Source organism: Choristoneura fumiferana, chromosome 26 (genome assembly GCF_025370935.1).
Source record: "Choristoneura fumiferana chromosome 26, NRCan_CFum_1, whole genome shotgun sequence".
NCBI lineage: Eukaryota > Metazoa > Arthropoda > Insecta > Lepidoptera > Tortricidae > Choristoneura > Choristoneura fumiferana.
Genome location: NC_133497.1, coordinates 4,604,971 through 4,621,315, shown reverse-complemented (window position 1 = coordinate 4,621,315; position 16,345 = coordinate 4,604,971). Strand labels below are relative to the sequence as shown.

Below are 16,345 nucleotides of genomic sequence, written 5' to 3'. Positions count from 1 at the left end.
AAAAGGGTCTTTGCTAAAGACTAGTCACATCCTTTTCATGAAACTCTAGTCTATATTATTACAATCATAAATAGGTTTATATATTTCAAAAATTTCAAATCAAGGATGGGGCTTCACCGCCCAAAAACCCCGTAACAAAAAAGGTACGGCGCCTTTTCAGTAAAAAGCCTAGCTACTAAAGACGCGTGACATTGCCTGTGCAACCCGACACGTCATTCTTGCTTCTGAAACACCCGTGTCACATTTACTCTTTGGCCATAATGCCACTAGACAACGGTGCCTCATGGCAAGAATATCATACTGCCAACATCTGCACACTCGCATATGTTGCTAGCATAATCTGTGCATGCTGCCAACATCCGCTCTACTAGCAAATGTTGCTAGCATAGCGTCTATGCTGTCAGCATCCGCTTTAACAGCAGTTGCTGCCAACAAGACCCACTTTCTATTCCTAGACAGAGCATTAAGACAGCGATAACTGCCATAACATTCCATCTATTACCGGAATAGATGAGATGCATGCAAACCCAGGCCCCTCCATGAGGTGCACCTGAGCTTTCATCCAGCTCATGGTTACCAAGATCAATGTGCTCACCTAAAATACCGAGCTGAACACATCGATTTACCTGTACCACTATCTACTTTTTTTTTTTGTTTCTAAAGACCAAAAATTCAAATCATTTATTAAAAAACCACAGGATCAAGTAAATTCAAATTAAATATTTTCATATATTTCTTCAGCAGTGGGGGGCTTCATACTTCTTGGCTTGGCCCTGGTGTTCAAGTTCTTGTTTCTCAGCACCCCGAGCAGAGTTGCCGTTCAACAACGACAGCAATAGCCGCTGGGTTTCCATCTTATTCTTATTTCACAGCCATGGCCTCAGTGTTCCATCTTATTCTTATTTCTCAGCCATAGCTCCAAGTTTTCCATCTTTTTCTTATTTCACAGCCATGGATCCAAGTGTGGACCCCTGGGCAAGCTCCATCGGCGATCCCAGTTAGCTGTGTGAACTTCTGTTGCTTGAAAACTATTGAAAGGCACAGAAAATCAAACATTATATACACCATCAATTAACACCACATATTTCTGGGCATATTGAACACATGAAGGTATGAAGTACTCCCACATGCTGAGATAAACTAAAACTACTCATTCTTTATATATAGAAATTCACCTCATATATGATTACAGTTCACATTGGGAGATGTATGAACAGGCAATCTCATATTCGTGAAGTTGAATATGTAAACAATTAAATTAATTTCAAAATGTAAATAAAAGTTATAGTTATTGTTATTTGGTGCTCCAGCGATGTCGTCAGACATCAGTTTTGATAAGAGCAGCTGGGAGCTGCCATCAGTTTTCATCAGCCACTGCATGGCTGCTGCAGATTGCCATCTCATTTCTGTATTTAATTTTAATTGATCTCCCAATATGAAAACACACAAAAAAACATATATTAGTCACATAGTAATATTACAACACACATTAGTCATATAAATTCATTATATCATTAATAGCATAAAAGGAAAGTAAATTAAATTAAATATTATTAAATCAACATAACCTAACTAACTAAACTAACCTAAACTTCACACTATTATCTATAAACCTTCCCTACTAAAAAACTTCTTCAGTCTATTCACATTCACTAAGTCCTGCTTTCCTGATCGACGAAGCCCCAATCTACGAATAACATAATTAACCCTACTGACTCGCCTTATCACCCTATAAGGCCCCTTAAACAATCTCGATAATTTAATAGACTTATCAGTGACCCTTTTGGGGCAAAATAACATTACCAGATCTCCTGGCTCGAATGAAACTGCCTTAGCCTTCCTGTCATACACTGCCTTCTGTTTTGCCTGGATTCGTCCTATACGCTGCCTTATTGTCTCAACCAAGGCTGCCTGCCTGTCGCATTTGACGCGAACTGATTCTGAAACATTTACACAATTAATACTCAATGCAATATCCGTGGCACACAAAGGTTCCCTACCAAACAAAACTCTGTAAGGCGACACTCCTGTCGTTCTGTGCTTACTCGAATTATATGCAAAGGTCACCAACGGTAACACAGAACACCACACTGACTGCCGGTCTTCGATATATTTAGCCATCATGGCCAATAACGTGTTATTCGCTTTTTCGACTAATCCATTGCACTTTGGATTGAAAGCTGTAGTATGCACCATCCTAGCGCCGAATTGTTGCACCGTGTCGTGTACCAAACGTGCCGTAAACACTGTTCCACGGTCTGCCAATATTTCTTTTACGCCTCCATATCTGCACAGTATTTCCGTCACGAGGAACTCTTGTATCACTTCTGCCGTGACTCTGGGAACTGGCTTGCACACGAGGTATTTCGAAAGATACTCTACCGATACGATTATGTATCTATTTCCTCGGTCGGATCTGCGAAACGGGCCAAGAACATCCACACCCACTCTTTCAAATATTTCGGAAACTGGAATTGGCATTAGCGGTGCGATAGTCTTGTGCAAATTCCTCTCTTGACACTTCTGACATGACTTGACGTATGCTTCTACTTTTTTTTCCGCTCCGACCATAAAGTATCTGAGCTTGAACTTTGCATAGGTTTTATATAGACCCAAATGTCCACCGGTCCATGGATCGTCATGTAATTCCTCCATACAAACTGTGAACAAAGCGTTAGGTATAACCAACAAATTTACCATAGATTGTTCGACCCGGGTTTGCTTATACAATAATCCTCTCTGTAAAAAAAAACCACGATAATTAATAATCTGTTCATTTCGTAATCGATTAATTATGGGCTGCAAAATGCATCTGCTTCTTGCTTTGTTTGAAAATCTATCAAACTAATCGCGTATAATTTTAATCCGTCATCTTCTCTTCTTCTGCGTAATAAAATTTATCTGCCCGCAAATTCTATTAAACACTGGGATATAGGCAAAAATAAAATAACTCACAGTTGCTTCCTCAAAAATCGATACATTTACCAAATTGCTTCACTTTTCATGCGCTTTTTTATCATCAAAGCTCGTCTTTTCTTAACAATCGTCCATAGACCGCTGAAATCGCTGCGGTACTCCGTCGTCCTCTGAAGCGATAGCTAAAACATAAAAAGTACACCGACCGCGCCTAACTCCACCACTTGTGGGGACTGTAACTAGGTAAGAGCTTAGGTACTGGGGATCAACGCGCGTGACTTTAAACTCAGTTCAAAATAAACAACTTCTTCAATCATTTGGATTTATTTCAGAACTTAAAAATACATTTACATAGCATAGCACCAGCCGTGTGGGCTATCGGGAGCAATCTCCGGCCCGGCATGTATACCGCTGTCAAACTGTTTTTAAAGCTATATTCTAGAAACATAATATAAAAAAACCTATCAGTTTATATAAAACTAGATTAATCTAACCTGCCAGGTGGTCAGTTTTACCACCTGCCAGCGGTATACAGCCTAGTTCCTACAGTACAAAGCATTAGAGAACATTTCTGTAATGCTCCATTTCAACTCGAATACTGTCGGAGTCGTCTGAATCCATTGTAGGGATACTGTGATTCGAATTTACTCGTAAGGCAGTCCAAATATCAAGCCAAGTGTCGTCGAGACTGCAAGATAGCGTTGTCGAAGAAGCAGAGCCAAAATAGTCGTCGAAACTATCCAATCGTGGTCCAATTATCATGCAAAGGTCGTGGAGAAATGCGGCAAATTTTAAAGTACTGAGTTTGTGCTGAGAAGTCTTTAAAAATTATCCAAAAAACACTGATCGCACCAAATCGCAAAGTAAATAAAACGGTTTTAGGTTAGATTCTACTTGACAGTGACAGCAGTGACAGTTGACTTCGTTTTTTTTTTAACTGTTTCTACTAAGTACTAAGCCCTCAACGGTTCTGCAATTTCAATCTCACAAACGTCATATCGACCACTTAAAAAAATATTTCTAATTAATAAGAGGAAATAAAAATAAAAGAGCTGCAGTTCCTCGATTATCCAACTGCTTTCAATATGATTTGGCAATTTGCTTTTTTGAATGACAGCATTTTTGTCAATAATGTTGTGTGGATGTTATGCACACGAACTATGTGTTGTGTATCGGCGTCGAGAGTAAGAGAGACGTTGAAATTACTGGCACTTGAGGTACTTATCCCATCTTAGGCCTCTAGGTTGGCAACGCATCTGAAATACCCCTGGTGTTGCAGATGTTTATGGGCGGTGGTAATCTCTTACCATCAGGAGACCCACTTGCTAGTTTGCCATCCAGTCTAATAAAACAAGAAAGATGATTATGCTAATGGGGCAAATCACTAATAGGAGGCCTGGAATTTTGCTTCTTGGTCAATTTGCGTCGCAGGACATTTTGCTACATATTTAGAAAGAAAGAAAGAAAATACACTTATTCGGAACAGTGACAGAATAATAAGATAAAAGTAAGACAAAGAAAACAGTGTTACTGTTCACGAAACGGACCCACCTCAGCATAATGCCGGCTCAAGAGCTGCTGGTCTTCCGGTGGGACCGTGAGGCCGTCATTGCACGACCGGACCGTGCCTAATTGTGAACGCGACTGTCTATGGTCAGCGCTACCAACAAGAGCCAAGCATGACATCATTCAGACGATTCGGTACTGATTGCGTTTTAGCGTGGAGTAACTAACAGACACACAAACTTCCGTATTTATAATATTAGTAGGATGGCAGGAAGTAGGGTAATCACATTATAATTAAGACACAATCCTACTTACAATACAATACAATAACTCTTTATTGCACACCAATACAGTAAACAGTACAGAGAACACAAGTATATCCATAGAGATTTTCCTACTTACTGAAACTTTCCTTTCTGGAGTTTTAACAAATGAACCCTTAACCACCGACGTGAGGTCTCTCAGACCTTAGCAGATATAAAAATGATAATAATTCGATGCAATCGCGGTGCACAAACTTCTAGTGGCCTTGTACCTTTTCCTGGGAGCCAACCAATGGCCGCCATGTGGTCGACACGTTTGGATGTGTCCTTTGAATTAAGTGTGTTTGACGACCAGATGGCCCAGTGGTTACAGAACCTGACTACGAAGCTTGAGGTCCCGGGTTCGATTCCCGTGTCGGGGCAGATATTTGTATGAAAAATACGAATGTTTGTTCTCGGGTCTTGGGTGTTTAATATGTATTAAGTATGTATCTATGTCTATATAATTATGTATATTTATCCGTTGCTTAGTACCCATAACACAAGCTTTGCTAAGCTTAATTGGGGACTAGGTCAATTAGTGTGAATTGTCCCGTGATATTTATTTATTTATTTACGTGAGCATAATACTGGCGACAACGTCTCGAAAACCGTAGGTAGGTGGTTGTGTAATATTCATACGTGGTCTCCCAGACCGAACGCAGGTGGTTGTGTGTTTTTTATTTGCTAACATTTCTAATATAATTAAATAATATATATTTTTTATTATTTAGTAAAACATGCTTCCTAGTAACACAGTCACAAAAGGTTGTTACAATAAGTGTCATCATTGAATGCAAGAGACTAATTTGTCTCGAATGTTCGAAAAAAATTATATCGATTGCCGACAAAAACGGTTTTGCAATTTTATAAAAATAAAATGTTCCTGTAAAATTACTTGGTTGATCATTCAATTTGATGAAACTTTAGTAATAAACTTTATGTTTGGTTCCTATATTTTGAGATCTCATATCCCCTTAGCGAAAGTAATTTTACAGTAAGGATAGGAGAAATACTGAATTGTGTTAAGTTTATTCATGAAAAAATCTATTGATTTATTTTGTTATGTTTATTGCAAATAAATAGCATAGACTGTTAAAATTTTATTTATTACTTTTTTAATAAATTTAAACTTAATTTCTATTATTATTGCATATCCTTTAAAACTAGTGGTCTCTTAGACCGCTCATAGGTGGTTGTGTTTCTGAAACAGGACGTAGCTCGTAGGTAGTTAAGGGTTTAAATAAGTAATTCCGGTTTTGGGTTCATTACAACTAAATTGCATAACCTGTATTCATTAATCTGACTTAATTTCAAATTGCCAAGGTTTTATAATGCCCCAAAACACCAAATTTTTTAATATAAAATGATCGAAAATCGTAATGACTTAGACCTAAAACGTCATATTCCGCAAGTTTCCAAGTATTTAAATGTACGTTTCTGAATAGTAACGAATGATAGAAGCGTCGGCGTTTCAAATTAATTTTAGCTGAAAACGTCAGAATGGAAAAATGTCGCAGCATCAAAATGCCTAAATTCACTTAAATGAAATTCAATGTAAGTAAGATAATGACGCAAATCAATAGAAAGGTAAACTGGACTTTTTAATATATGTAGGTATTCTGGTATTTGGTTGTTTTGAACATAATGGTGTTTTGAGATGGTGTTGTAACGCTTGATCATTGTGAGACTAAGACATTTTAATACACAGAAATATTAAGAATCCGGTTTTATGAGGAAAATAATTAGGCATTCGGAACTTAGGTATTATTCTGACACTAAGTAGGTACTTTTGAGATCCAGGAGTTTTGATAAAAAGGTAAAACCAAATGGAGCCGTAATGACCCCAAACCTATTCCGTGGTGGGTGTAGGGTGAAAAAAAAAACAGAAACCATCACAAGATTTATTGAACCCCTAAGGCCATACTATGCTCTCAATCCAGGGCACGTAGTGGGAGATCTTGGTGTAGTAGGTGGGCTGGCCGGGGTTACCGCAGCCCACGCCATAGGAGGTGATCCCGACCATAGTGTACATGCAGTGGAGGCGGTGGTTGAAGATTGTTAAAGGTCCACCGTTGTCACCCTGAGGAAACGAAAGCAATTGATTTAACATATCCATTATTTTGAACAGAACGCAGGCCGCGATTACCTATACCAAGCTTCGAATATTTAGGTTTATTTGTGATGTATCGAAATATTGATAGGGGCGGAGCGGCGGCTCCAGATAGCTTGGTCAGAACGCGCGCGTTTTTAGGTATTTTCTTCATGTTATACTAAAACTAATACATAATTTTTTAAACATGTAACGTGTAGGTATACGCGATTGAAAACATCTAGTTTTCTTATTATTCTAAAACTCATGACCTGCCGCGCAATGTTTAGATACGCCATACTAAGGGTTTATTTAATTTTTTAGAGACACCTTTGGGATTTCTTTTCTATCGAACGAACTACAAGCAATCGTGTTTTACAATGTATAATTTATAGAGTAAATCCTCAAAATATCTTACATATGAGCATGGCTTGTTAACGTTACTAAATTCACATTATCTATCTTTATATATAAAAGAAAAAACTGATTGACTGACTGACTGACTGACTTATAGATCAACGCACAGCCCAAACCGCTGGGCCTAGAAACTTGAAATTTGGTACAGGGATTCGTTTTAAGGTGTAAGTGAGCACTAAGAAAGGATTTTTAGAAATTCATTCATTGATTTTTGTTATAGAGATAGGTAATGGGCCCGAGAGTGACATAGGCTACTTTTTATCCCGGAAAAATGCACAGTTCCCGAGGGAACAGCGCGCGATAACTGAATACCACGCGGGCGGAGCCGCGGGCAAAAGCTAGTATATTATAAAATCGTAAAAAATACCTTGTACCGGTATTAAAATTATTACGTTACTTGATAAATTAACATTATGGTAACGTTACGCAATCTAGATAACGGTAAATTTTCTTTATAATAGCAGCTAATAGTAGGGCTTGTTAACGTTACTATGGCCGCTACTAAATGGACTATACCCAGCAAGGTCCAGCGCTGCTGTTGTAGTCTCCGTAGCAGACATGTACCGTGTTGTTGAAGATTGACCCGATTGGGCCGGCGCGGCACTCTGTGTCTGTGAACTTTGTCAGTGTCACCTGCAAGTGTACGAATTGGGAATTTCATGGAATATAAAACATAAAAAAAACTAAAACCCGATGATGGTAGGTAGACATCACGGTGTCATAAAGAGACAAAACAAGAAAATATGGGGTACTGCTCGGTCCCTTCAAGTCCAGGGTAAAGTAAACTGCCCCTGTTCTTTGCTCACATTTCGGCTATTCGCGTGTAGTTGTTGGGAAATGGATCTGAAAAATGTATGTGAAGTGCCTTTGAATAGAGACCTCTTTAGACTTATGTATGTGCCCAAAGGGTAATAAACACGGGACCCTATTACTAAGATTCTACTGTCCGTCTGTCTGTCTATCACTAGGCTGCGCTGTATCTCATGAACCGTGATAGCTAGACAGTTGACATTTTCACAGATTATTGTATCTGTTAGATGGATCTGTTGCCGCTACAACAACAAATACAAAAATCGGCCAAGAGCGTGTCGGACACGCCCGAAATAGGGTTCCGTAGCCAATACGAAAAATAGGTAATATAAAAATAAGTAGGTACTCTAAAAAAAATATTTTTGAAATTTTTATTGTACCATTTTGTTGGCATAGTTTACATATATATTCGTGCAAAATTACTGCTTTCTAGCATTGATAATCCCTGAGCAAAGCCGCGGACGGACAGACAGACACACACATGGCGAAACTATATGGGTTCCGTCTTTGCCATTTTAGCTACGGAACCCTATAAAGGGGGCATTTAACAAACGTTTTTTTGCCGTTTTTGCTCGATTTAATAACGGCAACAGGTAGTTGCTTGAAATATTCACAGAATATTTATTTGCATATTCATTCAAATATTATTACTCTTCTAGGATTCGAACTCGGGGCCTCGTGCACTGTAGTCCACGCGTACGTCACTACGCCCCAATGGTTGTCTGGAAGAGATCGCTTTTGATAAGACCGCCTTGTCTACCCTGAATCTAAGTGTTTATATTTGTGGTGTGCAAATTGTGCAATAAAGAAGTATTTGTACGCCATCTTGATCTACGCAGGGAGTGTCAAAATAAACCATCGCTTTCGAAAGCAATAAGTTTGTCATCAAAAAAAATATTTTTTTTTGAGATGCAGCAACAAAATTAGCGATTGTAGGATGCTTTTCTTTACTTGTGATGTAAGACCTTCCTTCTTGTCAAATTTTATGATTCTAGGTCTGCAAAAAGTACCCTATAGGTTTTAATTCCACTGCGAAATGTATGAAAAATAAAACTCAAATCGCTGGCCGAGTGCAACAGTGGCACAATTCAAAAAAACTTTTTTTTAGTTAAGCCCAGAATCGTGTTCTACGATGCGTATTTTACAGCATACAATACTGGTCAAATTCAAAAGTTTACCTGAACACCCCAAAGATGGCTCCCGTGCCACTACTGCACGCAAGGAAATTACCTATCTCGTTCCTGCAATACTGACCCATCTTCAGTGTGCCGCTCGTTCTTGCGCATAAAACCCGCCTGCGTTAATGCAACAGTGACACTTTTGAGTTGTGCCAATAATGCAGAAATTGGCGAGAAGTTTAAGTATTTTTTGGAAAATTGCATAGTTTCCGCGGGGTAGCGACAAACCAATTCAACGCAGACAGAGTCGCGGGCAACAGGCTCGTATTATAAATGTCTGCCTAAGTCTACACTATGCCTTACATTTTCCAGATACCTAACTATCTACATGAAATTCCGCATAGTCACTCTCCCAAGATTTGAATTGTGAAAAACAACAATGGGTAATCACCAGTGGCGTAGCTATCGTAGGGCCAGGTGGTGCAGTGCACCAGGTCCCGGAGCTCGGGGGGGGCCTTTAACCTAAGCTTTGAAAAAAGATGAGCATAAAAAAAATCTTGTGAGCAGGCTCCAGCGATTTTTTTATGTATCGAAATGTTTTTGAGGGCCAATATAGGTTCATGCTACGTGGAAAGAGGGGGTGATGGCCCGATTCTTTCTCTATGCACCGGGGCCCTTGTCCACCTAGCTACGACACTGATATTCACGTTTTTTTAGCGTTGAGAATTCTAAATAGATATTCCGTAACATATTTTTAAATAGTGAATGATTTTGTAAGTTCTTTATACCAAAAATGTTGATGTAGGAAACTGTTGTGACGAACTGGACATAGGTATATTTCATCCTCAATGAGTTTGTGTTCCATTTATTTTATAATCTAAGCCTGTTTTAAATAGTTTATTTACAATGTACAAACTGTAGAGGGTCCATAATTATAACAAGACGTATTATTATAATAAATTTAAGTTTCTGTGACAAATTGGAACTAGATTCACCACGATATCACCTGATAATGTGGATATTTTCTGTATTTGTTTATTTTTAAGCCATTTTTAAAGCAATATACTTTAACTTTAAAAATAAATCAAATAAGCAATCCAATTTTGAAATTGGAGTCAATCAATTTTTACTTTTCTGTGCCGTCACGAGTGCCTACACTTTTTTTGGAAAACACGCGTTTTAGTCGGCAGATATCTCATTTTGCGTCGCCGTGTGAACGAAAGAGGAGTTTTAGGTGGAACCGAATGTAACAAAAATTACGCGACTCATAACTCAAAAATGTATGCTCATCTGGCTTCACCCCCACAGTCTTAAAATATAAACTTGCCGTTCTTAGTGCCAGCGCAGAATTTGTCGCTGGTCAGGTACGGCTTGAATTCAGGAGGCAACTCGTCCATGCACTTGGTCGCATTTACGTAAGGCAGGTCAGTAGTCAGCAGCAGCGAGGAAGCAGGGCCGTCTGCTGCCGTCAGTCCCCAGCCCGAAACCTGTGATTAAGTGTTATGCCACATTTACATTCAGCCGAAATGAGCACGTTAAGCGATAACCTTTAACGTTAATTCTTAAAATTAAACAGTTGTCTTATAGCTATAAAATATTTACCTATTTAAGTGCTTAAAATCTAGAATTATAAAACGTATTAATAAAGAAACTATTTAAAAATTCTTGCTATTAAACTTAAATTAAAATTTAAATAATAATACGCCTTATATCTAAACCTTACTTGATAAATTAAATACTTAGCTTAATGAAACCTATAACTACATTAAAAAAAAACAGCCAAGAGCGCATTGGATACTCCCAGGATAGGGTTTCGTAGCCATTACGAAAAAATCAAGTAATGTTTTTCTAAGGATTTCGTATTATGTCTTCCAAGTTTAGGTACGTTTTATACCTTAGGCTGCTATTCACTCTTAAACTACTGTAATAATTCTCAGGCAATCTTAGCCGCTATAATTTTTCTTGTAAATTTGATATATTAACCATTCTGAATTTTTTCAAAAAATTTTTCCACCCAACAGTTCAGATTTTAGAGGGTGGGAGACGCTCGATTTTAATGGAAATTTGCACTTTAAAGTTAAATATTTCGCAAACATATCACTGAATAGAAAAATCGTCTTAGCAACCCTCCAACTTATCCAACGATATCCTATACTGTAGGGTTAGTCGAGAAAATAAAAACACCCCCACTTTGTCTATGGGAGGTACCTACCCTAAATATATATATATATATTTTTTTTTTTTTGCTACTGTCGGCGTGACTGATATGTATATTTATGCCAAATTACAGCTTTCTAGAACCTACTAACGGTCTCTGAGCTAAGCCGCGGACGGACAGACAGACTGACATACAGACAGACAGACGAAACTATAAGCGTTCTTAGTTGACTACGGAACCCTAAAGTGAAACAATTTACAGTCTGTTCAATATAGGAATGGACAGAAGGAAAATAGGCTCTTTCTAGTGAACGCTTTAGGAAGTTATTTAATAAATTGTTTTTTTTAGTGTACGGTCTAAACTTTATTTTAATTAAAATATCAAATACGACAATATTAGTTTCAATTGTTTCATTACCTAACTTTTGCCCGCGACTCTGTTCACGTAGAATTCGTTTATTGCTATCCCGCGGATAGGGATAAACGAATTCTTAGCAGATGAAGTCGTGGCCAACAGCTAGGTAGTGCATAATTATTTTTTACTTTTTAGTTGTCTTGAAGCCGTGGTGGCCTAGTGGTTTGACCTATCGCCTCTCAAGCAGAGGGTCGTGGGTTCAAACCCCGGCTCGCACCTCTGAGTTTTTCGAAATTCATGTGCGGAATTACATTTGAAATTTACCACGAGCTTTGCGGTGAAGGAAAACATCGTGAGGAAACCTGCACAAACCTGCAAAGCAATTCAATGGTGCGTGTGAAGTTTCCAATCCGCACTGGGCCCGCGCAGGAACTATGGCCCAAGCCCTCTTGTTCTGAGAGGAGGCCTCTGCCCTGCAGTGGGACGTACATAGGCTGGAATGATGATGATGATGATGAGTTGTCTTATTTGGCGGCGTTTTTTTTTGTTTTTTTTTTCCCAGGCGTTTTTTTGTGTGTCGGGGGTTTTTAAAGTTTTTAATATCCTAAAGCGGTGACTCCGACGCGCGTAATTAACGTGACTTGTCGTTATTGATTGACGTGACGTACCTACTGCAGCATAACTTATACGTCCAAGAGCTCTTAAGGTGCCCGTGAACCCTTAGTAAGCTGACATAAATTAAAAACGTGAAATTTAGCGGTAAATATAATTTATTGAAATTAAAAGCCGCAAGCCAAATAAAACAAGAGCTAGATCATTTTTAAGATCACACGTTGCGAGACAGACCGGTTAGTTCTTTTACGTAAACATTGATATTTTGCAAGGTTACATAAAGTTAATTATTCAGCCGCAAGCCAAATAAAATCTAATGAAAAATGTAGAAAGGGCTCATGGAAAGCCTTTTTTTTAATTTTGAAAATAAATATTTCCCCAACACTTACACAAAAGACACACAATATCTAAAGCTAAAGAAATTCCTGATATGTTGGACCTAGTTTGTTGTACGCTAGCACTAATGCCTACATGCATGCATTCATCGGGAAATGAGACTACAACCTGTGGGAGCAAAAATCTACAATAGCGATTCTCTTTCGCATACGGTACTAGCATGCCATTTAAAGGGGAAAGATTAGGTTATTCTAGTATAATTTGACCGGTTTCACTACGTAACGGAGTCCTCTTCTGAACTTCCACACCGACGGAGCCCACGAAGCAGTAGACGTCACACGCACATGTCTCTCGTGATTAAACGTGCGGAAAAAAGACAAGACGAGACCCATCACGAGTAGGGTAGTCGATCAGGATGAGAGTAGGGGTAAGGGTAAGACCGATGAAAAATCAACAGTATTGGAGATATCGAAAATACAAAACTGAGACATGGATGCACAGAAAAACCAGAAAAAGAGACCAGCGCTGGGAATCGAACCTAGGTCCAGGTCAGGTCGATATGGTTTCACGGGATACCCGTAAAAGTAACAAATTTGGAGTTGAAATAAAAAATACAAAAAGACTCCAAAAAAACAATCATAGTATTGGAGATATCGATAAAGCGCCCCGTCGCACGGGCGTGCAGCAGAAAAGCAGCGGGCAAACGCTTAAAAAAATTGCAGCACAAGCCGGCCACACACAATTGGTAAAATCACTGGTACTGACACTGGTATCACTACACCAAAGAAAAAACTGGATGCAGAATATTTTAAAATAAAAATTCCAACTGACAAGAGCTACGCGCTCAACGTGATCCAAGAATTGAGGCCAAAACAAAAACATCAGTTGAACCAACGAATCATTGAATTAAAATTTCAAATTTCAGATCAAAAACCAAATGTATGCAAAAAAGTTAACAGCCAGCACACAACCGGCCCGTAAAAATTCTTGGAAAATGAACGAAAAGTTTGCAACACGAAACACTCATGCAGCGATGTAATGCTGCACTACCTTTTAAGTAAATGTGACATGACATGCACATTTTACAAGCTTTTATGTAACTTGCGATGTATGTTGTATGTTTAATGTATGTACGGGTCAAATTGTGCAAGATAAATTTGACTCACTTTTAGTGATCGGATTGGCGTACTGAGGTGATTTGGTGACAATACAAGAATCTGGTAGTGACATCCTGATAGTCCAGCCAGGATTAACTCTACAGGAGGAAACTCCTCAAAAAAATACGGCACACGTGAAACTTTGCATGATTAAACACTCATCCCACTTCACTACAATCCATCAGTTGACTTATAGCATTTTGTTGCCTGGGAACTAAACTCAGACATTCTTACCTTCCCGGAATTCGTGCTTTGCAGCTGATTCCGGTCGAACTCGTCGCTGAAGTCGATGCAGACGGGCCGGATGTACGTGTGGTAGACCACCGGAGTCGACATGAAGACCAGCGCGATGTCCTCCTGGTGGTGTCCTGCGTCACCCAGATAGCGAAACGGGATCTTAATTTCACTGACCTGGAATAAAATTAATTCAAAGTTACTGAGACTCGGCGAACGTGGAATATATGGATGAAACCGGACGGGCATAATTTTTTGAGTTGTATGGGTGAAGCCAGACGAGCGTAATTTTTTTGTCACGTGATTTTCTCCTGCATTCGGTTTTATACAAAAGTCCAGTTGTGCCACACGGCGACTCAAAATAAGACCTAATTTTCTTATAAGACCGTAGCCTTACAAATAAAACTTATGTATTATTTCTAACAAACTATGGATTCTGGTCTGCAATTATTAATCATTTTTATTTATTATTTATTTATTAGTTGTACACGTTGCATGAAACCAAAATTGATCGATCGAAAATACGCGACTCACAACGCTAAAATTACGCTCAGCCAAAGTCACGTATTTTTGGTCGCGTAATTTCTACTGCATTCTGTTTCAGACAAAAGTCCAGTTTGTGGCACTCAAAACAAATTTTACATTTATTTCTATGTACAGTCAACTACAAAGAGATGTATCTATGTTAATCATACAAAATGATGTAACTTTTCGCATGCCATAATTAATTACCCTTGGTCGCTGACATTTCTAGTAGCAACAAAAGCTTACATTATCATCGAATCGTTCAAAATGCAACAATTATGTATTCCGCAATGCTTCCTCCGAATGTACACACAGCCCACGGCAGCCGCTTTTCAAGAATGTTTGGCATACTTAACTTTCTGGTGACTTTTTAAAGATGTAATCGCGACTGTACGTATCATTTTTGAGTAAGGGTTTTAAATGTAATTTTTATATAATTTATTGAATCAGGCGTTACTTTGCGGAGGTCCATATCAATGAACTAAAATAATTTCCTTGCTCACCCGCGACCTTACGATAGCTAAGCTTATGCAAAATATGCGTGTTCATGCAGTTCCTCCACCTCCACACTGTAAGAACACACACAAATCACACCAAACCCATCTATCACACCACCACACTACACTGACGCGTTTCGAACTCAACAGAGCTCATCCTCAGAGTGACACAACCGTACACCATGCTACCAGTTGTTAGACTAACGAACCACAAACCACCGTTTTAAACTTGTCACTGTAACTCCCCAAGTACCCACATACGTTTTATGAAACAAAACAAAACTACCCACAAATTATTAATAAAAATTTTAACCGTCCTTCAAAACTACCTTGATTTTTTATTTATTACTGTCAAGGCATGTTTTATTAACTACCATTGCTGAAATTAGATCCAAGCCGTAGCAAGGGAGATTAAACTAAATTAACCTGCTCATTAATAATAGACCCCATACTGTTGTATCTAATTATCTCCATGCATTCTAAAAACATCGAGACGAAACCCCTTGCCACAATAAAACACTTCATACGAATCGGAGTCCGATAAAGAATGATTTAGTTCCAACAAATGTTTGGCAAAATTCGACTTATCAGGATGCTCATTCCTATATGCCGAAACATGCTCTTTAAATCTAGCATTAAAACTGCGTCCTGTCTGACCAACATATACTTTACTGCAGTCATTACAAGTGAGCTTGTATACACCCGATCTAGTTCCTTTATCTACCTTCTCTTGTGGTTACAAAGTTTAGAGTACAAAGAGTTGTTAGTCTTAAAGGCTACCTTAACATTGTTTGATTTTAAAATACCACAAATTCTATCAGACAAACGACCAACGTATGAAATGCTACACCTATATTTGTTAGAAGACTGCGATGGTAACACGGCGTAAAGCATGCTATTCACTATCCGTGCCTGCTTCTTCTGAACCAAACTATTGACCATTGATTTAGTATAACCATTCGACAACGCTATCTGATAAATAGTATTTAACTCTAAATCAAAATCTTCCCTAGAAAGAGGTACAGTTAACAATCTATGTACATAACAATGAAAAGCTGCTAATTTATGCTGCCACGGGTGATTAGACGATGCTGGTATCACGGCATCTGTGTACGTGGGTTTTCGGTAAATTTTGAACTGGTGTTTATTATTAAATCTAATCCGTATGATTGTCCTTGCCACTCACTGCAATTCAGCTCACCCTAAGAGTTGGTTCATCGCTGCAGAGGAGTGACTGGCAAACAATCTAGCACTGGACCACAACTGACACCACCTAATTTACAGGGCACCTTTGTACGGCTTACAAACCTT

The 16,345-nt window shown here is 38.6% G+C and overlaps 2 protein-coding genes and 1 long non-coding RNA gene across 5 annotated transcripts in view; 1 reads left to right on the top strand and 2 right to left on the bottom strand.

Moving 5' to 3' along the window:
* LOC141442963 (zinc finger Y-chromosomal protein-like) overlaps positions 1 to 16,345 on the top strand; it is a 91,533-nt gene that overhangs the window by 61,012 nt on the left and 14,176 nt on the right. The gene's annotated exons all lie outside the window — the stretch shown is intronic.
* Positions 667 to 2,699, bottom strand: LOC141442634 (uncharacterized). The gene is made up of 3 exons (XR_012452955.1): positions 2,046 to 2,699; positions 1,804 to 1,940; positions 667 to 1,406 (listed from the first exon to the last, which is right to left on the bottom strand). It is a non-coding gene; the product is annotated as an uncharacterized lncRNA (long non-coding RNA).
* LOC141442967 (venom prothrombin activator notecarin-D2-like) lies at positions 6,615 to 14,225 on the bottom strand. Of its 2 annotated transcripts, XM_074108179.1 has the most exons (4): positions 14,013 to 14,225; positions 10,489 to 10,648; positions 7,750 to 7,866; positions 6,615 to 6,807 (listed from the first exon to the last, which is right to left on the bottom strand). In XM_074108179.1, the coding sequence occupies exons 1-4, from the start codon at positions 14,112 to 14,114 to the stop codon at positions 6,803 to 6,805; spliced, it is 384 nt and encodes a 127-aa protein (XP_073964280.1). In that variant the 5' UTR covers positions 14,115 to 14,225; the 3' UTR covers positions 6,615 to 6,802. The 2 variants fall into 2 exon arrangements, with proteins under 2 accessions (XP_073964280.1, XP_073964281.1); XM_074108180.1 differs by lacking the exon at positions 7,750 to 7,866.

Coding starts and splice junctions, on each gene's coding strand:
- LOC141442967 (XM_074108179.1), bottom strand. CDS start 14,114: ATGTCGACTCCGGTGGTCTACCACACGTACATCCGGCCCGTCTGCATC. Junction 10,649..14,012: donor AAAGCACGAATTCCGGGAAG/GTAAGAATGTCT, acceptor ACTTAATCACAG/GTTTCGGGCTGGGGACTGAC. Junction 7,867..10,488: donor CTGCGCTGGCACTAAGAACG/GCAAGTTTATAT, acceptor GTACACTTGCAG/GTGACACTGACAAAGTTCAC.